This window comes from Rhineura floridana, chromosome 5 (genome assembly GCF_030035675.1).
Source record: "Rhineura floridana isolate rRhiFlo1 chromosome 5, rRhiFlo1.hap2, whole genome shotgun sequence".
NCBI classification, from domain to species: Eukaryota; Metazoa; Chordata; class Lepidosauria; order Squamata; family Rhineuridae; genus Rhineura; species Rhineura floridana.
This window is the reverse complement of record NC_084484.1, coordinates 186,935,964-186,963,410: the sequence shown is the minus strand read 5'-3', so window position 1 is coordinate 186,963,410 and position 27,447 is coordinate 186,935,964. Positions and strand designations below refer to the sequence as shown.

Here is a 27,447-nt window from a genome sequence, read left to right as displayed (position 1 = left end):
TCCCGATTGTCTCTTTTTTCCTCTCCCCCATCCCTGTTTTAAAAATGAAGTGGCACAACCTTGTAAGGATGGGGACAATGTTCAGCCGCAGGTTCCCACCTTAGGAGACAAGGCGTGGGGACAAGTGTTGCCTGCCATGATGACTGTTGGAGGCAGTCCTGCCTCTGTGTACCAGTTGCTCCGGATCACAAGTGGGAGGAGGGAAGGGCAGTTGCACTCAGGTCCTCTTTGTGGGCTCCCCGTAGGCATCAGGTTGGCCCTGTGGGAAACTGGGGTAATGGACTGGATGGCCCCCCCTGTGGCCTGATCCAATAGTCTCTTAAGTACAGCATGCAGGAGCCACAGCCCCTGGAAGGGAATCTGTTTGGCATGAACTTAATTTATGTTCTACCCTTTCAAAGTCTTGGGACAAAGTCTACTACCACCCATGCAATATACTAAACCAGCAACAGCAGCTGGGAAAACTAAAACAAGCCTGATATATTTTAGACGCCAAATGACTGGCAAGGTAGGCCTCTCTTGTTTGTATTGAAAAGTCAATAAGGATGACCACAGCAGAAAGCAACCAAATGAGCTGAATGAAATGAGCTGAAGCGACTCTCCAATAAGGAAAACGTTTGGAGGCTTTTAATGTAGAGAAAGTGATTTGGCGGGAGCAGGAGAACATGATAGAGAGGCATATAGTTATACCTCTGCATGAATAGACAGGTTTTTCTCCCTCACATGTAATGTGAATGGGGCCATTCAATAACGCTGAATGTTGGAAGATTCAGGACAAAGTATTGCACACCATGCATATTTAAACCATAAACAGTACTCCACAAGATGCTGTTATGGCCACCAACTTGGGTGTCTTTAAGAAAGGATTAGTCAAGTCCATGAAGGTTAAGTTTATCGGGCTACTACCCACACTGGCTGTTTTGCCTCCACTGATGAAGGCAGTACTCCTCTGCTTGCCAATTGCTGGGAATCAACTGGAAAGGAGAGAGTACTGCTGTTGCACTCAGGTCCTGCTTTAAGGTTTCCCATTGACATCTGCGTGTGAGAACAGGTTTCTGAACAAGATGGGCCACTGGCCTGAACCAGCAGGCCTCTTGTGTTAAGTTCTTATGCATCCTCCCCAGTGAGAAGATCTTTGCTCTGTGTGACTCCTACTATTCTCAGCAGGATGCAATGGACCACCTTTGCAGTCTAACAAGGACAGGGGTCCTGCTTGTGGGATTTCCATGATGGGAATCTGGTTGGCCGCTGTGAGAACAGGTTGCTGGAGCAGATGGGCCACTGGCCTCATCCAGCAGAGCTCTTCTCAAAGTTCTGTGAAGTCCTTAAATTGCCCCAACGGGTGATAGGGTTGTGGCCAGATATAACCAGAGACTAAAATAATTTCAAAGAAGTTACTTATAAACTGAAATGCATTCAGTTGTCTAAAAGTTGTAAGCATAATCCATAAAGAAATATATTAAAGGGAAATCAAAAGCACATTATACACAAAGTAATCTTAGGAAAGGTAAAATACTAAGAACAGGATGTGTGAGGAAAAGAGGGTTGGAAATTGCTATTCTTCATGGAACTTAGAATAAGCATCTTGTGGCACCTTAAATATGAACACACTTACTAAGGCATAGTCTTTAATGTGTCCCAAGGCATCAGTGGGTGCTGCAGCAAACCCACATGGCTTCCCGGAAAAATGCAGTAGGAATAGCTGAACTGAAGCAGCAGCAAAGAATCTCTGGTCAGTGGCCCTAATCCAGCCTGCTAAGTCTCAATCTAGCCCACACAGGCCTGTCCCTGTAAACCATGCCCACCTGCCAATCTTCCTCCATAATGTCATTGCTTGTTTTGTCATTAGTCACCTTGCCATGACTAACAGCTCAACTGGCCCTTTTGTGATGATCTAGGATGCCTCTGGGAAGCCCACCAGCAGGAGATGCATACCACAGCGCTCTCCTCACTTCCAGTTCCCAGTCACAGGCAATTTAGAGGCTTCTTATTTGTCATCCTGGAGGGTTAGCCATCAGGACCAGTAGCCATCCTCTTGACCAACACTAGGCCTCATCTCACGTTCTTCCAGGCATCTGGTGCCCCAAAGGTCTGGTGCTATTGAGGGCTATCTATTGCTATTAGCTATGATAGCTGCAAGGAAACACCAATGTTGGAGGCAGTGCCTTCTGATTTTGGAGGCCAGGGTGGGACAAAGTTGAGGACAACTGTTTTATTTCATACTGGTGGCATTTTTATTTATTTACTATATTTATATCCCTCCCTTCTGGCTGGAGTTCTGAGCTACATGGGCCCCTACAAGTCAGTCTTCCTGTATGTGTCTACTTAGAAGTGTACCCCCAATGAGTTCAATGGGACCTTACCTCTGGGAAGGTTTGTGTAAGATTGTGTTGCAGCCAAAATCTAGCTTTTTCCAGATCGCCTTGTCTGGATGGATTCTGCTTCAGTCTGTTAAAACGCTCATCCTCTTAGGCAAACCTTGTGCATTTATTAATGCCATATTATTATTTTTCAGGAAACATAGACCGGTTTGCTGCTGGTCTACCGATGATAGTGCATTTCACAATTTTGGGTTATCTCCCAGCAGCTTTACAGAAGAACCCCAGGAAGGCCAGTGTGGCTGTGCTCTCACAGATAGGAGCTGCAGTAGGCCAGGAGCCTTCCTTCAGTGCGCACATGTGGTACTCTTATTGCTGGGACAAATTATGGCGACCAACAGTTTTCTGAGAGAGAGCTGTGTCAGTCCATTGCAGCAAAAGCAACTGGGTTTTATGGCAGCCTAGTTACTTTCTGCTATAACAAATCTGTTAGTCTTTGCAGTGCCAAAAGTTTTACTGGTCTGCTGCGCTGGTCGTCACTCAGCCTCCAAGCTGATGCTTCTACCTGAGATTAGGAACATAGAAAACTGACTTATAGTGAGTCAGAGACCCTTGCTCCATCTAGCTCAGTACTGGCTACACTGGCTGGCAGCAGCTCTCAACAGTTTCAGGCAGGCAGTCTTTGACACCCCTACCTGGAGATGCCAGGGATCAAACCTGGGACCTTCTGCATGCAAAGCAGCTGCTCTGCCACTGAGCTACAATTCCTCCCCATGAACACTTTCCAGTACTTCATGGACATCCTCCACTTCTGAAATAAAATCCTTTGGTTTTCACTTGATGGCACAGCCTGCGTTGACCAGCCAGCGCTAATTGGGATTTCCAACACGCTTTTCCAGTGCGCTACGATCTTAATTAGACTGACTCTATGATGAGTGACCCCAAATTTATTTTTACCTGTTGTGTCTTTGTGCCATCATTACCAAGCCTGTGAGGATCCAGTGATAGTGGAGGCGGGTGGGTTTTTCCTCCCTTTTTCTAAAGGTTTGTTTGCAGCCTCTTCAGTGCTCTCCAGAACTGCTCCTTCCTCTTGATGTCATCTACTGCCAGGCTGCTGGGTGATTTTTTTCCTCTCTAGGCGAGGTAAGGAAAATCCGTCAGTGGATGTCGAAGAAAAGAGAGGCTAAGTTACAGCACTGAGTTTAGACACACACACACACACAGGGGACCTGTAGCAGTTGGAAGTATTCCGCTGAGCTGCTTTTCCCAATCTCCTCTCCTGGTGCACCGGTACCCTCTCTGCATTTTCTTTGCTAACCCGCACACGGAGGCAGGGACTGAAACGTCCTCTGGATGACTTAAAACTCTTTTTTTAGCTTCTTCCAAGATTCTCCCACCCCAGGTTAATCTTGGCAAGGATGAAGATGCCTCCGAATCCCTGCATTTGCGCCTTCCTGCTTCCAGCAGCTTTTTTAGAGCTGCTCTTGACATCTGGTAAGATTTTCAAATGGCTTTGCACGTTCCCCTTCATTTTATGGAGTCTTGATTTCTTGTTTGCTTATTAGTAGAGGAGTTATGTGCATGTGGTGTGTCTGCTCAGCAGCAAGGGGATTCGTGTGGTCTCTCTCACTCACTGGTTCAAAGGAACTTTGCTAATAAGCTGGGGCTGTTCCATCCTCTAGATTTGCAAACATTTCATCAAACAACTCCGGAGGTGCAGTTTCTAAGGTTCCTTGCTTGACCTCCCACTTCAGGGAGAATTCTACCTGCTCCTCCCTGGTTCCTCTGCCTTTGTGATTAGTTACATACTTAAAAAACAAAAAGGGGGGGTGTCCTAATGGCTCCATAGAAATGTGGCCCTTAGGGAGTTTGCATTCTGGAATTGCCATCAGCTAAATTGCAATTCAATCGCCCCTGCGAGGAAATGCAGGCCACCCTTTGGTTAGACATTGGAAATGGCGTGTCTTGATCTGTAAGCGAACCTTGCAAGATATCAATAGAAGCACCTGCCAGTGAAATGAGACACCCATCATTAAACTTTCAAACCTGAGGAAAGGACTGATCTTGCAGCATCCTCTGCCAGGTGGGAGCTTAAACGGGTGTAGTTGTACGGGGTCTCGGGGGTCTTAGACCTCTTACTTTTTTGGGAGCAGGGTCCCAGCAGGGTCTCTATTTCTCCAGCATCCTATGAACCAATCGGCATGAAAGGGGAGTGTGTTAGCCACTGAGAAGAGTCTTCTAACATGCTTCCTTTTCCTTTCCTGCTGATTGGAGCCAATCAGAGTGAAAGGAGGTGAGTCAGCCACTGAGAAGATTCTTTTTAGCAGCTAACACTCTCCCCTTTCATGCTGATTATCTCCTGGGAACATCTGTTGTTGTGGGAGAAGGGATTAACAAGGACCTCGTTCTCTTAACCCAGCAGCAAAAAATGGGGGGAGTGGCTGTAACTATCATGAAGGGGCCCTGCGCTTCTGAATTTGCCACCACACTACTGAGCTTAAAATGAGCGAGGGGCAAGTGCCTCAAGGAAGAGCCAGCGGAGGTCCAGGTATCAGAGGTGCCTCTGTCTGGTGAAGAAAGATGATGGCTCTGTGTTTATATCCCGCCTTGGCATGGACTGGCTGAGGAGCCGTGGGCATATTGCTCTCTCAGACTCACCTTCCCAATTTGTAAAATGGCTAGAAAAATAACCTCCTTTTTGTGTTGCTGCAAAAGCAATCAAGCTGAATAAAAGCTGGCATTGAAATATGATGTAGTCATGACAGCAGTTACAGGCTTGCTCCTCTGTGTTCGGACAAAGGGAGGAGCAGCTTGCCTTCCATGTCCTAAAGTTTTGCCTTCAGAGGTCCCCCAGACCCGGGAAGCAGTGTGAGAGGAGACTGACCTGCTGCGGCTGATCCAGGCATGTGCCTGTCCTTGCTGGCCTCTGGCTTGGCGACTCTTGGCATGAACATGTGAAAGGCTTCCGCCTGCACGTAATCTGCACTTGGAGCACATGGAGTGACAGTCTTGTGCAAGGTGCTTTAATGTGGGGGGGGGCTCTGCTTGCCCAGATGTGCAAGGTATTAAGTGACGTCAAGTGGTGAGCTTCTGTGAATGAACTGCTCCACAGAGTTCCCCAAATATGCAACCAGATTGGCTTCTTAATTGGAGTCTTTCATCTGTGGGAGTCAGTCCCAGTAAAGGGCCTTGAATGCGACCTCAGTGCTCGGTGAGCAAAAGAAATGCTGCGCAGGTGGCCAGCACTGCGCCTGAGCACCTGTGCGCCCAGAGAATGAATCCAGGAGTCCGTGGAAATGGAGTGGAGCCACGAGGTCACCTAGTCCAATGTCCTTCCTCAAAGGCAGGCTTCTTTTCTACTCTCCCACCTTCCCTGGGATCCACCCGTGCCCGGAGCAAACAGCAAGAGTTGGCAGGGTGCAGAGCTGGGAGCTTCAGAACAGGTACAGCCCCATGCCCCAAGCAAGGGAGACAGACAACCTTGCAGGAGTGCAGTTTTGGTTTATGGAGAGGGCAGAAGGGCCCGGAGTCAACAGCCTGCTCTTGGGTATACTGCTTAAGACAAATTGGCCGTGTGGTACACAAGGCAGAGTGCTGTACTTCAGCCATGCCCATAGACACAGCCTCTCACTTGAAACTTGTTTGGGCAATGCTGCAATGCCGCCTTTGCCAGTCCGGTGCCCTCCAGATGACCTCTCTACTGATTTTCTTGCACAGAGTTTATGCAGAGGCTAGGTGACGTCTGGCCTTTCCTCAGGACTTATTTGCGAGGCAGTTATGTGACAATGAGGATTCATCCTGTTTTCATCCTGATTTGCTTTTGGGGTGTTTATATGTCTTCATTTGTGCACTTCTCACTTTTCAATGTGTTTCTACTGCAAAAAGTCAGATTATAAAGTGGATGTAGTGACATGTGTCTTTAAGTTAGATGCACAGCAAAGAAAGAGCTAACTTTCTCTAAAGGGTATTACACACCCTGGCGGGAGCTAGACTGCTTACCGAAGTTACTCAGTGTTGTGGTGCTGGGTGAAGCTCAGATGTTTTGCTGTTTAAGAATTATTAAATAAGGAAGCTGTATTTTATCCTCAGTCTCATCCTGATCAATATAACAGTGGATTTGTTGTGCTAGGGTGACAGAGCACCACTTTAACTGTGTGGTGTAATGGTTAGAGTGTTGGACTAGGGCCTGGGAGACCAGGGTTCTAATCCTCACTCAGCCATGGAACTCACTGGGTGATCTTGGGCCACTCACAATCTCTCAGCCTAACCTACCTCACAGGGTTGTTGTGAGGATAAAATTGAGAGGTGGACTTCCGGTAAGGTTCTTCTTCCGGTAAGATACGTTTTTATCTCTGCTCCGCTACTTTGTTATATTTTGCTACATTTCGTTACTAGTTTTTCTCTCTTTTGATTCCTGAGTATTGGATTACAAGTCTTTACACTATCAGCGTCTATTGTTCTAACACTCTGCTCCCCTAGAAGGCTGCAATTAAAGGATTAGACTTGCCATAAATCTCCGGTTTGCTGCCACAGCCATTAAGCTTTCCTCCCGATAAGCTAAATTACAAGCTGCGATGTTTTGTGTCAGCTTTTGCTAAACCTATTGACTACAACTCATTCAGTGCCAAATTCACTTATAGGTCGTCTTTTTTGCGGGACTGAGAACAGACTTTTATTTAAATCCTTTTTAATTACTATGGTGCTCACAAAGCTATGTTTTCAGGAGTCCAATACAGAATTGGAAGCGGTTCCTCTGACGAATAAATTACAGTCTAAAATCACGAGCTACTTTCCACCTGCCCATGGCCCTATACACTATTTATCATCTCCTCTGAGTGTGCAGGAAGCAATCCCTCCTCTTTGAACTCCACATGAATGGATGTTAGATCATCCTTTTTCAGTTAAATCATACGTTGCTAGTTTTGCTGCCAAGAGTCTGGCTGAAGAGCTGATAGATGCTGGCTTTAATCATTCCTCCAATTCAGCAAACGAGGGGCCTCCCTCGGAAGTAATCACTATTGACTCTTATCATGAATCTCAGAGACGCCCATTTTCAACATCGGAGGTGAGCTCACCAGCACACTATTCTATGTCTTCTTCCTCTACTACTTCTAAGACTTCTGATAAAACCTGGCAATCCCTTCTGTTTCAAGAATTGAGCCTGGTCAAAAGCTATATTGCTGAATCAAACAACTTACTCACCACTCTGGTGAAAACGCTTGGACCCCTCCTTTCCCAAATTACGTCGGAACATGGAACTGTTACAATTTCTCTTCCAACCAATGCCCAACAAGAGGCATCCCTGGCAAACATCATTAAAAACAAAAGTAAAAATAAAAATAAAAACAAGCCCCAGCATGAAAACCTTTCAAGCAGGGGAAGGCAAAAACAGGCAAGAAGTTTTAAGAAACCAAAAAACATTAAAGACTCCAAACCAAATCTGCACAGAAAAATGAATTTTAAACCATTGTTCAAAGTTTTGGATACCCAGAATACAACAAAATCCTCGAAGGAGCCTAAATCCAAAAATAGCTTCCATAATAATGACTCCAGTGGAAACCGTCGGGATATATCCTCCAACTATGAAAATTCTAACTATCTATGCGAGAAAAATTCCTTTTTGCAAACGTCACAGTCAATTATAAGACAAACCTCTGTCAACAATCTATCTCGTCCATGGAACCTCGTCTTACAATCTGAAAAATTGGCAGTGACTCTTACAGGGCCTCAGGACAATGGCCCTTTCTTCCCAGCGTTTCCCTTTTGGATAATTGCTTTGCACAACTTTTACTTCCACCCTATCGTACGAACTATATAAGGTCCATGATTAATGTAACTACCAATTCTGAGTACTGGCGTCTGATCATTACCTTCCATTCCTCTGGTATTACAAATCAAATTTACCATCTCAGGGAGAAGCTTATGGCCAGGGGCATTATAGTGCAACACTATTACCTCAATTCAGCCTCGCCCTTACCACTAGTGACCAAAATCTCTCAATTGCCCAGGATGATCGAAACGAGAATAGGGATGTCAACCTTATCTGACCATCTAAGGACTCCCTTACAACCCAGTCCTGCATCATCAAGCTCTTCTGCTGATTCTGATAACTCTCCCATTCGGACTCAAACCCTGTCATCATTAATACACGAACTGGATCCAGAGGAGCTCCAACTCACGACTTTATATTCCCAACTTCAAGATACCGAGCGAGCGATGATCATTAATAAACTGCACCATTTAATCCAGCATCTTGTGGACATGAATCCGGACGTGAGTTCTGCACGGAAAAACTCTTCTGTTCTTCTGTCTTCTCCGGAATTACCCCTACCCAAGTCAACTCAACCCGCTTCTAAGCAGGCAGTTTTACCTAAATCATCTGGACCTGTATTTATGGATAACACAGGCTCCCTAAACCAAATTGAGGAACTCCATTGTCACCCCCTTTCAATAAGAACTCCTTTTTCTGGATTACGTCCAATCCCTTCTGAATACCGATCAGCAGTGCCTTTTGACCCCCCTTTACATTTTCTATCGTGGAATATAGCGGGATGGAATGCCAAGCAAAACAACCTAGATTTCATCGACTATGTAAACCAATATGATATAGTACTTCTCCAGGAGACTTGGTCTACTCAAATTCTACTCCTGGATGGCTTCACCTCCACTGTATTACCAGCCATTCCCTCCTTGGCCAATCATCCTGGCAGAGCCAAAGGAGGCCTGGCAATATTAGTTTCTACTTCATTGACTGTTCACTCTAGGACCTTGCTTCCATGCCACAATCTCGCGATGGCAGTTTTACTGACCTTCCATACGGTTTCCTTTCTTTTAATCAATGTTTATTTGCCCCCTCCTGTGACTAAGACACATACTGACAAATTATGGAATGATTTAGACAATTACATAACAGAGCTGGAGTCCATCTTTCCCAAGGCTTTGTTAATTATCATGGGTGATTTCAACGCCCGGATTGGCTGCAACAATTACAGTCTATTTGCCTCAAAATTGTGGGAGGGTGAGGACAATCAACACTACCTCCCTGCTTTTGACAGGATTTCAAAGGATCCCAGGGTAAACTACTCCGGAATCTGTTTAATTCGCTTAGTTGGGAGACACAATCTTACTATCCTTAACGGCCTAAATTTACTGGAGAGTTGTGCTGAATATACCTATATATCCACCAGAGGAAGTAGTACTATCGACTATGTAATTATTTCCCACCAGCTTTTGAATCGAATTGTTAAGTTCACTGTAGGCATGAGATTAGATAGCGACCATCTTCCTCTTTCGCTCTTATTCCAGTTGAAAGAGAAGAGCCGTGTTGCAGTGAAGCATGCTGTGGTGGCCAATATAGCAAACTATACATATAAGAGAGCTATCTGGTCCCCTAAAGTAGCTGAAAAAATAGCAACTTTTATTTCCTCCCCCATTGCCTTGGACTTCAGGGAACAATTAGGGAAAACTTCCAACCCTCAAACGGCCCTAAATGTCTATCACTCATTGACTGGGGCTTTAAAACCATTTCTAACTCCTAACCCTTCTATTTCTAGGATAACGTCAGGCACAAAACTACGAGTTGGTGGTCCGAGATGGTTTGATGCAGAGTGTCTGTCCGCTAAGAGGTTGCTAAGACAGATATACTTAGAATACCAACACCTCAATACCCATATTTTGCCACCACAATATTATAATATCAAAAAGAAATACAAGTCTCTAATTGCTATTAAAAAGCAGCAAGCTCAATATGAGGACTGGAAGCTGTTAATTCATGCTGCTAAGACTAAAAATTCTAAAAATTTCTGGTCTCTTGTTAACGGATCTATGAGGACCTCTAACCTTGCACCATGTAACATCTCTCCTCATGTGTGGGAACACTACTTTAGTGTCTCTAATGAAACTATCCATTGTAGCCCCTCAAAGATCCCCTTCACACTTGACTTTGAAAATTTTCCAATCTGGCCTCCTGTTTCACAGACCGAAATTATAGACCTGATTGATGGCCTAAAATCGGCCAAAGCTCCGGGCAGTGACAATTTACCCCCGGAACTTTTGAAGTCTCATCAGGATTGGTGGGCCCCAATTTTGGCAAACTTTTTCACCTTGATAAACAACACTGGCCGTTTCCCTGAGACCTGGTATGAGGCTATAGTTATTCCCATCTACAAGAAAGGCCCTAAAGATGATCCTTCTAGTTATAGGCCAATTAGCCTCCTCTCGGTAATAGGGAAACTTTACGCCAGTTATTTGAAGCAGAAACTGTTAATATGGATAGACGAAAACAACATTCTGGGATGGGAACAAGCAGGATTTAGGAGGGGTAGATCTGTTTTGGACCACTGCCTACTTCTATACCATCTAGCAGGTAAATACAGAAACCGAATAGGGTGTGGCCTATACGTAGCTTTTGTTGACCTAAAGTCCGCTTTCGATTCAATCCCAAGAGACAAACTGTGGTCCAAATTGGCAAATACTTCAATTGATAAAAGATTGCTGTTTCTAATCCGCAATTTGCATCTGAACACCTCCTTGCGTGTCAGATGTGGACACGATGGGGGCTTGACAAACTCGATTCCCATATCAAACGGAGTCAGGCGGGGCTGCGTCCTGGCTCCTGTACTTTTCAATCTCTTTTTGAACGATTTGGGAATAAGATGTTACTCTTCAAATTTTCATTCCCCCAAAGTAAGCGACCACAGATGTCCTATTCTGTTATACGCAGATGATGCGGCCCTCCGATCCTACACTAAAGTTGGCCTCAAGCGCCTACTTCGAACTTTTCTGGCGTATTGTAAGGAGAATCAGCTAACTATAAATTTCTCCAAAACAAAAATTTTGGCCTTGTCAAAGCATCCTATTACTTCTGACTGGTTAATAAACGGCCAACAAATTGCCCAAGTCACGTCCTCCAAATACCTGGGTATTATGTGTAACTCCTCCCTTGCTTGGAAGTCCCATATCCGTGCAACTGTTCTTACAGCTCGTTCTACAGTTCAGTGCCCATTACGATACTTCTACACTAAAGGGGGGCACTTTATCCCTGCAGCATTACAGGTTTGCAACGCTAAGATTATCCCTCAATTATTATATGGTGCCCCTCTTTGGATTTCTGCTTATAATACCACGATAGAATCAGTACTCTCATCTTTTTTACGTCGGATTTTTGTGTTTCCCAGCTGTGTCCCAAACGCCACCCTCAGACTAGAAGCTGGCTTGACCTCGATAGAGTGCCAAGCATGGCTTATTGCCTTTAACTACTGGCTCAAACTGTCTTATGTTTGTCCCCCTGGCTACCTAGCACTCGTATGGAATGATTCGTACTCCTCCCCTTGGATGAAATCTTTTCATGCCAAACTTTCCAGGCTAGGCTTTTCCCTAGAATATTTATCCACTCAAGACATCGTATTGGCTAGAGGCACCATACGTTCCCGACTACGGGACATAGACTACCAAAACTCCATTTGTGCAGCAGATAAAGTCTGTTCCCCATTGTATCACAATCTGAACTTTGATCCATTGAACCATGCCCAATATCTAGACTTCCTATCTGTTCCTAAATTTTGGCAAGCATTTGCTAAGGCCAGGTGCAACTGCCTATATTCAGCTTTGTTGGAAGGCAGATTTCAGGGAATTGCCTATGATAAACGTATTTGCCCTTGTGGTTCGGGTCGTATAGAAACCCTTTCACATGTACTTTTTGACTACCCATTGTATCTGTCACAATGTCGTCAATATATACTTCCAATCATTCAAAAACAAATCTTCTGAGTGCCTATTACGTTCCTGCTTGGCGGGTTCAGATAGATCTATCACGATCTCAGTAGCCAAATTTGTATATGCCGCTCAAGTTCAGCGTTCTAAACTTTTATTATGACAGTTTTATTTTATTTTAAATTGGTTTTATTATTTTCATCGATTTATATTACCCTTTGTGTACCTTGTATTTTTATCGTGTACCTTGCATCTTGTATTTCTGTTTGGGTCGATGACCGTAAATAAACATACAATACAATATAATACAATACAATTGAGAGGTGGAGGGACACCATGTACACCACCTTGAGGTCCTTGGAGGAAAGGTGGGATATAAATGTAATAATAAATAAATAAAATAAATTGCACAAACCTAAAGGTCCAGTATGCACTTAAATCTCTCCCGCAAAGTAGTAACAGTCTGCAGGCATCATAGAGCCACACTGGCTGGGGCTGATGGGAGTTAGCAGTCTAAAATATCTGGAGGCATCAGGTTGGGGAAGGGTACAGCCAGCCTATGCAGTGTCCCTTCCTTGTGGGCTCTCTGTTCTTCTGATGTATCGTGGCTCTTTCCTGAGGAGGAGGCACAGTTGGCTGGAGTCTTTGCTGCATGGAATATGGGCATGGAAAGTCTCTCAGCACTTTCCCAATTCTTGAGTGTGACCAATTTTGACTGCTGCCATCTTTAGGCAGAAAAATGGAAGTGGACTGCCTGCAAGTCGATCCTGACTTATGGCAACCCTCTGAATAGGGTTTTCATGGTGAGCGGTGTTCAGAGGGAGTGTATCATTGCCTTCCTCTGAGAAGGCAGAAACATGCATTATAATCAGAGAGAGAAAGATTACTTTGCAGAAGCAAAGACTGAAGTCTGGCAGTATGAAAATAAATAATTTAGAGGAATGTGCTAGTCTTCAGTTTGAAGGAAAGGAAGGGCCATAGTTCACTGGCAGAGCACATTTTGCATTCAGAAGGTCCCAGGTTCAGTCCACAGCCTCTCCGGATATGGCCATCTCCATTTTAGCCGCCCCTGGCCCAAAGGGTAATAATCACTTAAACGTCTCTTAGTGTCTTATGGGCAATTGGTCTGAAAATTGCACATCCGCTGCACTTTAACTCAGGCAAATGAAAGAACACACCAGGACACCACAAATTGCCTTGTGCCCTGCCTTTAACACAGAGACACTGCACTCCTCTGCCAAACACCGTACGGCGTTCCAGAAACGGCACTGTCGATGCAAGTGGAAATCTAGAGAATTTCCTGTGTCTTGTGAGACTTGCCAGTCCCAAGTTAATGTGCAAGCAGCATGGGCTGTTTCCATCTGGCAGGGGCTGGGGTGGCCTGGCCTGGCCCACCATTGCTCCCCACGCCTTCTTGAACCTTGTTTTGCCTCCTTACCACTACTCGGTTCCCTCTCTCCCAGGTTGTTCAGGGGCCCAAGGCAAGTTTGCCTACAAGCTGCTCAATGACTTGTTTGCCAACTACTCCAATGCTTTGCGGCCGGCAGAAGATACCGACAGAGTCCTCAATGTCACCCTTCAGGTCACCCTCTCCCAGATCATTGACATGGTAAGTCATTTTGCACATTATTTGAACGCCTTCAGGAGTAGCCGCAGGTTGAAACTCTTTTGCCTGAGGAGATGCAGCGATAAACAACAAGTTCTACAACCACGTTGTGGCTGGCACCCCATAGCAAGGGGCTGGGGGGGAAGGGGAGAGTCTTGACTGCCCAGACTGGAACAGTCCACTTGCCTGGCTGGGGTAGTGTAGTGCTTCCCCCCTCCCCACTCTGGACTGGTTCAAATTCCCTTGTGAATAGCTTTGCTTAGTCAAGTCAGTTGCTTACCATCACCCCTTCCCTGCCCAAAAGTCAGTCATCACAACTTTTTACCTTTGAAATGCATCATTATGGTCATGCAACCACAGATCAGAAAAGGTACCGCCAGAGCCAAGAAGATGCCAGCATGGTTAACGAGCAAAGTCAAGGAAACTCTTAGAGGCAAAAAGTCTTCCTTCAGAAAATGGAAGTCTTGTCCGAATGAAGAAAATAAAAAAGAACACAAACTCTGGCAAAAGAAATGCAAGAAGACAATAAGGGATGCTAAAAAAGAATTTGAGGAGCACATTGCTAAGAACATAAAAACCAACAACAAAAAATTCTATAAATACATTCAAAGCAGGAGACCATCTAGGGAGGCGATTGGACCCTTGGATGATAAGGGAGTCAAAGGTGTACTAAAGAACGATAAGGAGATTGCAGAGAAGCTAAATGAATTCTTTGCATCTGTCTTCACAGTGGAAGATATAGGGCAGATCCCTGAACCTGAACTAACATTTGCAGGAAGGGATTCTGAGGAACTGAGACAAATAGTGGTAACAAGAGAGGAAGTTCTAGGCTTAATGGACAATATAAAAACTGACAAATCACCGGGCCCGGATGGCATCCACCCGAGAGTTCTCAAAGAACTCAAAGGTGAAATTGCTGATCTGCTAACTAAAATATGTAACTTGTCCCTTGGGTCCTCCTCCATGCCTGAGGACTGGAAAGTGGCAAATGTAACGCCAATCTTCAAAAAGGGATCCAGAGGGGATCCTGGAAATTACAGGCCAGTTAGCTTAACTTCTGTCCCTGGAAAACTGGTAGAAAGTATTATTAAAGCTAGATTAACTAAGCACATAGAAGAACAAGCCTTGCTGAAGCAGAGCCAGCATGGCTTCTGCAAGGGAAAGTCCTGTCTCAGTAACCTATTAGAATTCTTTGAGAGTGTCAACAAGCATATAGATAGAGGTGATCCAGTGGACCTAGTGTACTTAGACTTTCAAAAAGCGTTTGACAAGGTACCTCACCAAAGACTTCTGAGGAAGCTTAGCAGTCATGGAATAAGAGGAGAGGTCCTCTTGTGGATAAGGAATTGGTTAAGAAGCAGAAAGCAGAGAGTAGGAATAAACGGACAGTTCTCCCAATGGAGGGCTGTAGAAAGTGGAGTCCCTCAAGGATCGGTATTGGGACCTGTACTTTTTTTTTTTTTTCAATAATTTTTATTCAAATTTTCATAAAACATACAAGACGAAATCATAAAACATTCAAAGACAAAAAACAAAATCAAAAATAGTTAAACAAAAAAAAAAAAATAAAAAATAAAAAATAAAAGTAAAAATAAAAAATAAAGAGTAAAATATTGACTTCCCATTTGTCAAAGATCAGATCAGTTATAAGTCTATAATATATAACAATCCTGTCTCTTAAGTCATATTATAAAATCACTTTCCTCCAATAGTTATCTTACTTAATCATCAAATCTCATAAACATTACTTTATTCTTTCCACAAAAAGTCAAAGAGAGGTTTCAATTCTTTAAGAAATATATCTATCAATTTTTTTTTCCAGATAAGCATATCAATTAATCCATCTCATTACTAATTATGATAATCTTATTGTCATAACCATAGTCAAAATAAACATTTCAATTAATCCATCACATCAGAATCTGTTAGGTTCAGTAATTTCAGTAGCCATTGTTCTATTATCCCTATTAGTTCCATTTTCCATCTTCCATCTTCAGTAGTCTTGTTAAGTCCAGTAATTTCAGTATCCAATCTTCCATTATCAGTATTCCATAATAATCTTGCTGTCAAAGCCATAGTCATATAGTAAGAGTCTGATGGGAATTACCTCTATCCCAAATATTTTCTTGCCATCCATTCTGAATAGGTTGCTGAAATACTGCTGTAAAATCATATCTCTGTTCTTTTTTTCAAAATACACTGGGTCATCTCTTGAAAGTTTTTCCATTGTTACATGGCTGCAGTTAATTCCATAAATTTTCTCTATATTGGGCTCCATCACATCATTCCAGTCCAGAAGATTATCCATGCCATTGATAACTTTATCTCTAGAATCTTCATTAATTTCTTCAGAGATAACATTGAGTTCCAAACAATAGATTTTATTTCTAAAGTCCATAGACTCCAAATCTTTTTCCTGTTCCACGTTTGTTCCAATCTCCGGGGTCTCCTCTCTCACAGGGACCCCTGTTCCAGTCTCCAGGGTCTCCTCTCTCACAGGGACCCCTGTTCCAGTCTCCAGGGTCTCCTCTCTCACAAGGACCCCTATGTCTTTAATCTCCTGTGTCTCCAAACAATAGATTTTATTTCTAAAGTCCATAGACTCCAAATCTTTTTCCTGTTCCACGTTTGTTCCAATCTCCGGGGTCTCCTCTCTCACAGGGACCCCTTCCAGGGTCACCTCTCTCACAGGGACCCCTATATCTTTAATCTCCTGCGTCATTTTACTCAATTCAATTTTCAGCTCCTTACAACCCTGTCGCAGGTTTTGTTTCGTTATCTCAATCTCATCCATTATTTTCTGAAACATAGTTATTTCCAGATTCTCAGCCACTTTCTTAATTGCCATTTTAAAAGAAAAATATAGGAAAACCACTTCTTATTTCAGCAACAATTGGGTTAATACTCCAAACTTGGTGACATCACAGTATAAACAGAGCAGACAGCCTTATCTCTCCATAGTTAAGTAAACAAAATGCAGTTCCCAGGATCGAAACAATTAATGGCAGTCGTCAAGAAACAGATTCGTCAAAATAAAATAGACCAAAAAGAGAGTAGTCTCAGACAGTATAATATTCTTCAAAATAAAAATCTGGAATAGAAATCCCTCTTCTGTGTATATCTTTAGAATGCAAATCCAGGACAGCTTTTTGCAACAAAAACAGAGATAAGCTATTAATTAGTGCGTAGCAGAGAGAAGTTATGGCTCCCCAGTGAGATGTCAAAAACCGATCAATCTGGCAAATCTCTTTTAAACAGCAACAATTTAAGTCAAGTAAAAGAAAAATATAGAAAGAAGGGTGCTTGCCTGTTAGTGCGTTCTCTCTTAGAAGATAAGATGAACGTTCGCTTTAACAGATAGAGCTTGCTGTTGAAAATCCGTCCCACCTTCGTCGGCTGGACCTCGTCCCATAAATTAATGAGATCTGGTCGTCCCAACAAAAATAGGCTTTGAGGTTAATCTCTTCGTTTCTCCCTACCCGGGAGAAGTTTAATCAGTCAAAAAAAAAGAAAAAACTGACTGATATATCTGAATAAGCTTCTTTTGAGGCAGGAGCCCGTCTCAAAAGCAGGCACAGGCTAAGTCACCCTTCCCGGTACTTTTCAACTTGTTCATTAATGACCTAGAATTAGGAGTGAGCAGTGAAGTGGCCAAGTTTGCTGACGATACTAAATTGTTCAGGGTTGTTAAAACAAAAAGGGATTGTGAAGAGCTCCAAAAAGACCTCTCCAAACTGAGTGAATGGGTGGAAAAATGGCAAATGCAATTCAATATAAACAAGTGTAAAATTATGCATATTGGAGCAAAATATCTTAATTTCACATATACGCTCATGGGGTCTGAACTGGCGGTGACCAACCGGGAGAGAGACCTCGGGGTTGTAGTGGACAGCACGATGAAAATGTCGACCCAGTGTGCGGCAGCTGTGAAAAAGGCAAATTCCATGCTAGCGATAATTAGGAAAGGTATTGAAAATAAAACAGCCGATATCATAATGCCGTTGTATAAATCTATGGTGCGGCCGCATTTGGAATACTGTGTACAGTTCTGGTCGCCTCATCTCAAAAAGGATATTATAGAGTTGGAAAAGGTTCAGAAGAGGGCAACCAGAATGATCAAGGGGATGGAGCGACTCCCTTACGAGGAAAGGTTGCAGCATTTGGGGCTTTTTAGTTTAGAGAAAAGGCGGGTCAGAGGAGACATGATAGAAGTGTATAAAATTATGCATGGCATTGAGAAAGTGGATAGAGAAAAGTTCTTCTCCCTCTCTCATAATACTAGAACTCTTGGACATTCAAAGAAGCTGAATGTTGGAAGATTCAGGACAAACAAAAGGAAGTACTTCTTTACTCAGCGCATAGTTAAACTATGGAATTTGCTCCCACAAGATGCAGTAATGGCCACCAGCTTGGATGGCTTTAAAAGAAGATTAGACAAATTCATGAAGGACGGGGCTATCAATGGCTACTAGCCGTGATGGCTGTGCTGTGCCACCCTAGTCAGAGGCAGCATGCTTCTGAAAACCAGTTGCCGGAAGCCTCAGGAGGGGAGAGTGTTCTTGCACTCGGGTCCTGCTTGCGGGCTTCCCCCAGGCACCTGGTTGGCCACTGTGAGAACAGGATGCTGGACTAGATGGGCCACTGGCCTGATCCAGCAGGCTCTTCTTATGTTCTTATGTTCTTATGCAACATTAGATTATTTGTTTTCTAGTCTTTTTAAAACTGGTAGCTAAAGTTTGCGTCTTAATGGGCTTAGATGCTGGCTCAGAGGTTTGGTTAGTAGTTACTGGACATTACCCACTTGTCTGAGAAATAGTTTGGGAGTTGTCACAGAGGTTGCCTCCAGTCGATGACGCGTTTATTGAGTGTTCATCCTGGTTTGTTTGCTCGCACAGAGGTGTTATACACTGGCCACTGTTTATTGAGCATTCAACTTGATTCATTTGGCAAAAGTTTATAAAATTTCCCGTCCATCTTTATCCCATGCTTTCTAATGCATATTGCCATCATTTTCCTACCGCGAAAATTCTAAGGGATGGATCCAGCTAAGTCATCCCACAAGCAGAAAAACAATTGTTCATGCAAGAGGACTTCCCCTCCCTCTCCTCTCTCCTGTACCTCTCGCCAAAACTGCTCTGAGAGTCCCCCCAACCCTCTGGAGCAGATGTGGGAGCAGTGCAGAGGAAGGCAAAGGTCTGTTGCACAAGGGGAAGTCATCCTACTTGTGCAATGGCTTAGATGGATTCAACCTTCCATTTTAAGTGGCTTTGTTGCACAAAAGCACTTTAATCCATCGGAGTTGTACAAACCTAACATTGCCTGTGTGGGATTGAATCCCTCCTGCAAACTAGTGACAGCCACTGGAAGCAACTGTAGTTTGCAAAGGCAGTAGAAGCTGACAGGGAGCCTCCCTTGGGTGCACCTTTGATTGGTTTGAGTGTACTGATGCTGCCTTCAAAACTAGTTTGGATGTGTGCTTGAGCATAGTTTTGCATAGTTATACATAAGTAGATATTACAGAACATCTCACGTATGTCTGGCTCTCCCCAGAACGTCCTACCCCTTGGGGAAGTGAGAGCAACATTAATAATCTCCATGGTCGGCCCAGAGTCACCTGCATTTCATGCGCATACAGAATAGTGCTCACCTATGTTCCCACTGGCTGCACCTCCGAGTCATTTTTCTCTTGTGTTCCAGGATGAGAGGAACCAAATCTTGACAGCTTACCTGTGGATCCGGCAGGTATGGGTGGATGTCTACCTCAGCTGGGACAAAGAGGCCTATGACGGCATTGACACCATCCGGATTCCAAGTAGCTACGTCTGGAGGCCGGACATTGTCCTGTATAACAAGTGAGTTTCACTGAGGGTGGAGAGAGAGGTGGGCACAGGGAACTCATATAACCTCCTGCCCCTGGGGCCTCCTATGAGGCTTAGTTGGAATAAGAGATATGGGCTTTTTCCACTGGAGCCTGTTATACAGAACAACACAGTAATTGCTCCACAGAGCTAAATGTATAAGTAATCCATTTTAAAGAAAGAACCCCATGCAACCAGCAGTCCCTCTGAACCCAAAGGGGTGAAAAATGTAATTCTTGCCTGTAAATTATATCTGTCTGTCTCCCTTTTTCTTTCCTATGGGGCTAAAACAACCAGTTAATGTTGAAGGTCTGATTTAAAAGCCTTTAAAACAAAACAAAAAAGGCCCAGCGTGGTTTAGGAAAGGGGGAGAAATTCACTCCTGTGAGGATTTTAGTGTGAGCCTTAGAAACACTTTCTGAAACACAAACTGAAATGTAGATATTCCTCAAAGTTCACACTTCTCTGAATTTTGTGATGTAATTCTCCAAGTCCAAAAAAGTATAAAAATGCAAATATTTGGGAAAGTGTGCATAAAAATGCATGAAGTATTAAAAATAGCAAAAATGCTTACAAATTTTCAGAATGAGTTATTTTAAATTCACACATTTTTGCAGAAATATGCCAAACTGAACTTAAAGTGAAAAGCTGAGAGAAACTAAAAGAGATAAATGCGCCCACACCTAGTGTAGGGCAATGAATCAGCGCAGAAGAAGAACCTGCTATAATAGCAGGCCAAAGGGGGCCCATCTAGTCCAGCCTCCTGTCCTCACAGTGGCCATCCACATGCCCATTATGGGAACCCCACGAGTGGGATCCGAGGGCAAGAGCAGTGCTCTCCTCACTTGTGATTCCCAGGGACAGACATTCAGAGGCCTCTGACGGTGGATGGAGAACACAGCCACTGTGGCTAGTAGCCATGGATAGCCTTCTCCTCCTCCATGGATTTCTCTAATCCCCCTTTATTATTTGACTTATTTGATTTAGCCACTAGCTTGGAAGGCTTTAAAAGAAGATTAGACAAATTCATGAAGGACGGGGCTATCAATGGCTACTAGCCGTGATGGCTGTGCTGTGCCACCCTAGTCAGAGGCAGCATGCTTCTGAAAACCAGCTGCCGGAAGCCTCAGGAGGGGAGAGTGTTCTTGCACTCGGGTCCTGCTTGCGGGCTTCCCCCAGACACCTGGTTGGCCACTGTGAGAACAGGATGCTGGACTAGATGGGCCACTGGCCTGATCCAGCAGGCTCTTCTTATGTTCTTATGTTCTTATGAATTTATTTGCTGCTTTTCCATAAAAATGTGCTCAAAGCAAAACAACAAAAATGCAAATCAATACATCATTACAGTAACAATGAAATCTAAATCATTTTTAAAACATAGCACAACAATCCAACAAATATGTTTGATTATATGAAACTTATAAATCATAAAACCAACTGTCAGTCATGAAACCATATCATTTAATGATTGATATAATAAATATCCCAGTGCACTTGCAACGCACTCATAATACAACCAGCTCCTACTGCCTGGCACTAGGATGAGCAACATCAAACCAAATGGTAGAAAAACTAACGAAGAATTTATTATTTTCATGGAGGTTAAATTTTTTTAAAGCCCCAGCTGTGGAGCCTCTCGGCTTATGCACTTACGCAAATCATATGGGCTCCTTCTGGGAGGAAGGGCGGGATACACATTTAATAAATAAAGTAAAATGTGGCTGCTAGCCTTAGCCACTTGGGTTGCTTCTAATGTCGTCAGCAGGCTGCCCTGTGTGGATGGAAAGCTTAGCCGGCCTGGCCCAGAGACCATGGAAGAGGCAAGCCCTGAGGGTCATTTGGGAAAGGCCTCCGCAAAGAGCTGGGAAAAATTGGTTTAGAAAATGTCTAGATTGCTCAGCATTAATTTAAAAAGTAAATCTAACTGGTGTAAAATACAATAAAACCTTACATAACAGTTTCATTATTGTTTTGTATTGTTTTTAAATGTTTTATGTTGCTGTTCACTGCCCTGATGTTTTGTGAGAAGGCGGCATGTAAATATTTTTATAAATAAATATGTCATAAAATCATTAAATGCATGATAAGAACAGAAACAGTAAAGTACAACAGCAGAACACAAATACCTGTAAAACAAGCCCGTCCTGAATTCAGAGTCAGGAAAGGTCTGAGCAAAAAAAGTTGTCTTCAGAAGGCACCTAAACAAGCAATGGATGGCACCTTGCAAATCACAGCAGGAAGGGCATTTAGGATGCAGACTTGTAGCAAAAAGGTAGGCCTTTATTTAGTAAGAAACGTACAGAAAGTCAGTTTCCCATGATGTTCGATGGAGCTCTGGCACATGGCACTGCTGCCTAGATTTTTATACCTTCCAGGAGAAAGAAATTAGCATCTTCCAATCTAAAAGTTACACATAAGTATTACATACTGAGTTCCAGTTTTGGAAAAATGGTGGGGTATAAATAAAGATCATAAAGATCATAAAGATAATACGTAGACATTATGCTGCCTACATTAAGATCTAGCAAACCAGATAATATTCAAAAAAATCTGTTACCAACCCATGACTTGTATGAGCTAATACATTCCAAAGCTGACCTTGCCTGCCCCTTTGGAGACACAGAGACTGCTGTACCAGGGTCTTGCTCCCTTGATCTTATCTCCTGGTCCTGGCTGTACCAGCATGCTGTACATTCCAAGAAGGGGCCCCAAAGAAACAGCATTAAGCAGAAAAAGAGAGAAGTTTAGCTTTGGTTTACCTATTAAAATATTATAACTTTATTATTCCTAAAGAATAGATGTTTATTTGTTTATTATAAGAATTCCTTATCAGTGTTGCTGGCCTCCACCTCCCACCACCCTTGGCCACTGGCCATGCGGGCTGCTGGGAGTCGGGAGTCAGCACTCTCCGGAGGGCCGCAAGTTCCCCATCCTTGCTGCAGAGTAGCCTTCTCCAAGCCAATGTCCTCCAAATGTTTTGGACTCCAACAACCACTCTGGCTGTGGCTGATGGAAGTTGGTCCAAAACACCTGGGCACGTGGGTGGCACCAGCTTGGTCAGAGAAGGCTACCCTCTGAGAGGCAGGTGGGAGATGCCAGGCTCAGCCCTCACAGCTGCCGTTCAGGATGCTGGCCTGACCTCCAGAGGCAAACTCAGAGATGCGCTCCCTCCCTGCAGCCACGCCAAGGCTCCCTCTGCTTGCTTCTCTAGCGCCGATGACCAGTTCACTGGCTCAATGGAGACCAACGTGGTGATCCGCTCTGACGGGCAGATCATGTGGGACTCTCCGGCCATCACCAAGAGCTCCTGCAAGGTGGACGTCTCTTACTTCCCCTTCGACGGGCAGCAGTGCCGCCTGACCTTTGGCTCCTGGACGTACAATGGCAACCAAATCAACATCCTCAACAAACAAGACACAGGCGACCTCACAGACTTTGTGGAGAATGTGGAGTGGGAGGTTCAGGGGATGCCAGCCAAGCGGAATGTAATTGTCTACGGCTGCTGCTCAGAGCCTTACCCAGACATCACCTACACGCTGCTGCTGAAGAGACGGGCCTCCTTCTATATCTTCAATCTCCTGCTCCCGTGCATCATGATCTCCTTCCTTGCCCCGCTGGGCTTCTACCTCCCAGCTGACTCTGGGGAGAAGGTTTCCCTGGGAGTAACGGTGCTGCTGGCCCTCACCGTCTTCCAGCTGCTGGTAGCTGAGAGCATGCCACCCGCAGAGAACGTGCCACTCATTGGTAAGTGTTCCTGGTGAAAGGGTGAGAATTGTGTCCATTGGAGGTCAGGACAAGTCGATCCAACCCCCTCCGCTCCCTCTTCCTCCCCTGAAAAATGCAGGACAGGAAATAGGGTGATGGTCTGTCCCTGCTGTTTGGGGCCAGTGTCTGGTAAGCCGTGGTAAACTGCATCTGATTATGGAGGATTTCGTTTTGGTTGCTATGGCAAATAGCCACTGATGGGCAGAGCAAGCTAGTGGCAAATGCTGCATCTTGTGGCAGGCAGTTCCATAAGTTAATTATCTTATGGAAAGCTAATTCATCAAAAAGCCCCATCTTTCCTTTGCGCAGGAACAAGTCTCAGAGGGAATCGAGGAAAAAGTACGAAGGCCAAGATTCAAAGGGCAAACCAACTGAAGCCTGTCCAGTTAGAATGGATGATCTGGAGTTGCCAATCCAGTCTTAGATTGTTGTGTCTGGATTAGCTCAGTCAACCAATCAACACGCAGCAGAACACGTGCATAAGGCTGACCTGAGAGAGACTGCTTATTTACCTAATGCGTAAAGAGCCACCCTCAGCCATGGAAATAATGTGCCAAGTAGATCTGCATCCAGAGCTGCTATATTTAATTGGTTTCAAAAATACATAATTCTTAATACTGTACAGGGCTTATAAAACACCTATAAGAGGCGTTTGCCTTCTCACGCAAAGGAGGAAATAGCTCTTGGGCAGGACAGTTGAGTGCCTGCCCAGTACAAGCTGAAGCCAGAGCCCTGCAGATGGAACAGGCCAAATCAGAGGCCAGTCTAGTCGGCAAGCTGCCTGTGGGCACAGCGGCACTCGCCTCTTCTTCACTCCCAGGGCCTTGTATTCGGAGGGGCGGACTTCAAGGGGAAGGGCCGGCAGTAGCTCAGTGGGAGAGAATCTGCTCCCCAGGCAGAAGGCCCAGATGCGCCCCCAGTGGCATCTCCACATCTGAAATGATGGAGAGCCACGGCCAGCGAGCGAACTAAGTGAGACGGACCTGTGGGTCTGTCCAACTCGGCAACTGGACAGCCATCTGTCGGGAATGCTTTGAGCAGGGCTTTGGACTTGATGGCCTTATAGGGCCCTTCCAACTCTACTATTCTATGATTCTGTAAGGGGGCTTCCTGTGGTACTATATATAATGGAAATGGGCTGCCTTCAAGTCAATCCCGACTTATGGCGACCCTACGAATAGGATTTCATGGTAAGGGATATTCAGAGGGGGTTTACCATTGCCTCCCTCTGAGGCTGAGAGGCAGTGACTGGCCCAAGGTCACCCAGGGAGCTTCATGGCTGTGTGGGGATTCAGACCCTGGTCTCCCAGGTCATAGTCCAGCACCTTAACCACTACACCACACTGGCTCTCCTTTATGTAATAGTAGGTATTATATAACCCTCAGAACAAGGAGCTGTTGACAGCCCTGGCCAAACAAATCTGCAAGTCAGGATGTCTCTGGGCTCCCTCAAAGCTCAGAGGCAGTACTCCTCCGCTGCTCCCGAATGTGGCTGTTTCCCTCTTGCTCTGCTTGTAGACTTCCCAGAGTTGGGACTCGATGGTCTTTTGGTCTGACCCAGCAGGTTTCCTCTTATGTTCTTTCTGGTGAACGTCTGATATAGCCTTCCTCAACCAGGCAACCTCCAGATGTTTGGGACTACAACTCCCATCAGCCCCAGCTGCCACAATGGTCCTAGTTGGGGCTGATGGGAGTTGTAGTCCAAAACATCTGGAGGACATCAGAGTCGGGGAGGTTGGTCTAATGCATACAGAAGATTCTGCAGTCTTTTTTTCTGGCCCCCCACTCTGCAGGGAAGTACTACATAGCCACCATGACCATGATCACGGCCTCCACCGCCTTGACGATCTTCATCATGAACATCCACCACTGTGGCCCCGGAGCAAAGCCCGTCCCCAAGTGGGCCAAGAAGTTCATCCTGCAATATATGGCTCGCATCTTCTTTGTCTACGAAGTGGGCGAGAGCTGCAGCAGCCCCAGGCCAGACCCAGACCCTCTCCCCAAAGCCCAGGTGGCCAACGGGGGGACCACCAAGGGGGCACCCAAAGGCAAGGTCCGGGTTATCAGGTCTCCATCCCAGGGACTCAGGGCCCCCACTGAACAGCCGGACTGGAGCGAGGCGGGGAAATACGTGGACTTAGAGCGTGGCAGCCAGCAGAGGGAGGGAGGGGAGCAGCCCAGCTGTGCCAAGAGCCGGTGCTTCTGCCACCACCACAGCATCCTGAGGAATGTGGAGTACATTGCCAACTGCTTCCGCGACCAGAAGGCAGCCTCGAAACGGACCGGAGAGTGGAAGAAAGTGGCCAAGGTGATGGACCGCTTCTTCATGTGGGTGTTTTTTGCCATGGTCTTCATCATGAGCGTGCTTATTATGAGCCAAGCAATCTGATGTTCCCTGCAGGAGGAGGAGGAGGAAGCTGGGGAGATGCGAAGAGCCTCCTACCTGCTCCTCCTCTGAGTGCTGCACTCTTGAAGGGAGAGTTGGCCCTGCCAGTAGGTCACGCAGGAGGGGCTGGCCAATGGCACTGGTACTGGCAGGGCTGGCACCAGTGAGGCAGCTGTGCACAATCTGAGAGGTGAGCCCCACAATCCCTCACTGTGCTGCAGGTGATGTTGGGTGCAGCTCTCAGACCAACAGGGTGCAGCGCCTTGGAGCAGCAAACCGCCGCCTGGAGCCAGAATTCAACTGCGGATGTGGATGCTACACCCAGGCCAGTGCATCCTTCTAGCAGCTAGAATCTAGCTGATTGGTGAATTCAGTCTTCCACATTTGCACACACACAGTGACTGTTCTGCACCCTGGTCTAGTGAGGGTGGCCTTTGCCCCTGCCCTCCTCTTAGCAATCGAAGCGTATTGCCACCGTGCAGACACAGAGTTTTACATTTAAGGCAGGCCCTGAGCACAGCATTCTGCAAATCCCAGCAGTCATTAACAGCCCCCTCCCCTCACTCCAGAAGCAACCAACAAACCTCCAACCCATTTCTAGCATTCATGGAGACCAGCTGAAAAAGATGTTGGCTGGTGCAGCCACAAGATATTGTGTGTTTGTGGAAGAGAAGGGGGGTGCTCTGCCTTCACGGAATGGGTGTTCAGTCTTCTACCTGGCGTTGTGCCCTCCTTCTGGGTCGAGCAGAACAGAATAAATTATACAAAATAAGCAACTGAACCAAATTATATGTGAAGCTGCTTGCATAATTTATGTAGATTACAGATTTGGGCTTCATCTAGTGCATTAGAGATCGTCAGGAGTTAAGTGTCAGTCATTACATAGTAAACCGACACTATGCAAGCACAAGCCAGAGAAATCAGAAAGAAGCCCCTAAATTGCAGAAGTTCAAAAAAGCTTTAAGAGAAAAAAAAACCCTGTGGAGGCAACACACCCACCCATACCAGCAGCCCAACTGGGACTCAGCATGTCCAGTCAGCCTTAGGAGGTGGGGGAAATGGAAAAATCAGTGCAGGGTGGGGATTGGGAATGGAATGGAGTAGCCCTGGAAGAGGGGCATGGCTAGCTGGCTGACACCATCAGCAAAGAGCCTCCCACCTGGTCCTCCTTACTGAGATGGTTTGTGCTCTGCCTCTGCAGACTGCAATGGCTGAGGGGGTAGAGGTTCATATGACTCAGTGTTCCTCCCGACAAAAAAAAAGGGGGGGGGAAACCCTCCACATAGAAAGCTAGCTTGCCAGGGTAAAGCTAGGGCCCTGAACTCCCTGATCAGCAGTAGTGTAGTGGCAAACTCAGAAGTGCAGGGTCCATTCATATGAGTCACAGCCACGCCCCTTTTTTTGCTGCTGGGTTGAGGAGATTCTTGTTAATGCCTTCTCCCATGACAACAGACATCTCTAGGAGCCAATAAGCAGGAAAGCTACAATAAGCAGGTTAGCTACTGAGAAGAGTGTTCTCAGTGGCTGACTCACCTCCTGGCGAGTTGCACCTGTTGGAATGTGGAGAGTGGCGCTCTGGCTCAGGCCACAGGCCCACAGTCTTCACTTGATGGTGTAATAATGGGAGGGGGAGGTTGTTCAGCTTTGTCAGGTTCACCTGCTGGGCGTCCCCGAGCAAGGTGCCCCCACCCTTTTGGCATGACGTCTGTTGCGCCTGCAGTGCTCACCCTCTGCATGTGTCTTGCCCATTTCTTATGGGGACAGCCCATTTTTTTCTGAGCAGTCAAAGCTGCCTTGAGGCCA

The 27,447-nt window shown here is 45.3% G+C and overlaps 1 protein-coding gene across 1 annotated transcript; it reads left to right on the top strand.

Annotated features, from left to right (window-relative positions):
• The first annotated feature begins 13,073 nt into the window (after window positions 1–13,073).
• CHRNA10 (cholinergic receptor nicotinic alpha 10 subunit) lies at window positions 13,074–25,647 on the top strand. The gene is made up of 5 exons (XM_061629743.1): window positions 13,074–13,110; window positions 13,493–13,638; window positions 19,333–19,487; window positions 22,705–23,237; window positions 25,052–25,647. The coding sequence occupies exons 1-5, from the start codon at window positions 13,074–13,076 to the stop codon at window positions 25,645–25,647; spliced, it is 1,467 nt and encodes a 488-aa protein (XP_061485727.1).
• Window positions 25,648–27,447: the final 1,800 nt, after the last annotated feature.

What these genes read in the sequence shown, in the direction of transcription:
- CHRNA10 (XM_061629743.1), top strand. Translation starts at nt 13,074, where the DNA reads ATGGCCATCTCCATTTTAGCCGCCCCTGGCCCAAAGG. An exon ending in AGCCGCCCCTGGCCCAAAGG is followed by an intron (nt 13,111 to 13,492) that starts GTAATAATCACT and finishes CCTCTCTCCCAG; the next exon opens with GTTGTTCAGGGGCCCAAGGC. An exon ending in TCTCCCAGATCATTGACATG is followed by an intron (nt 13,639 to 19,332) that starts GTAAGTCATTTT and finishes CTTGTGTTCCAG; the next exon opens with GATGAGAGGAACCAAATCTT.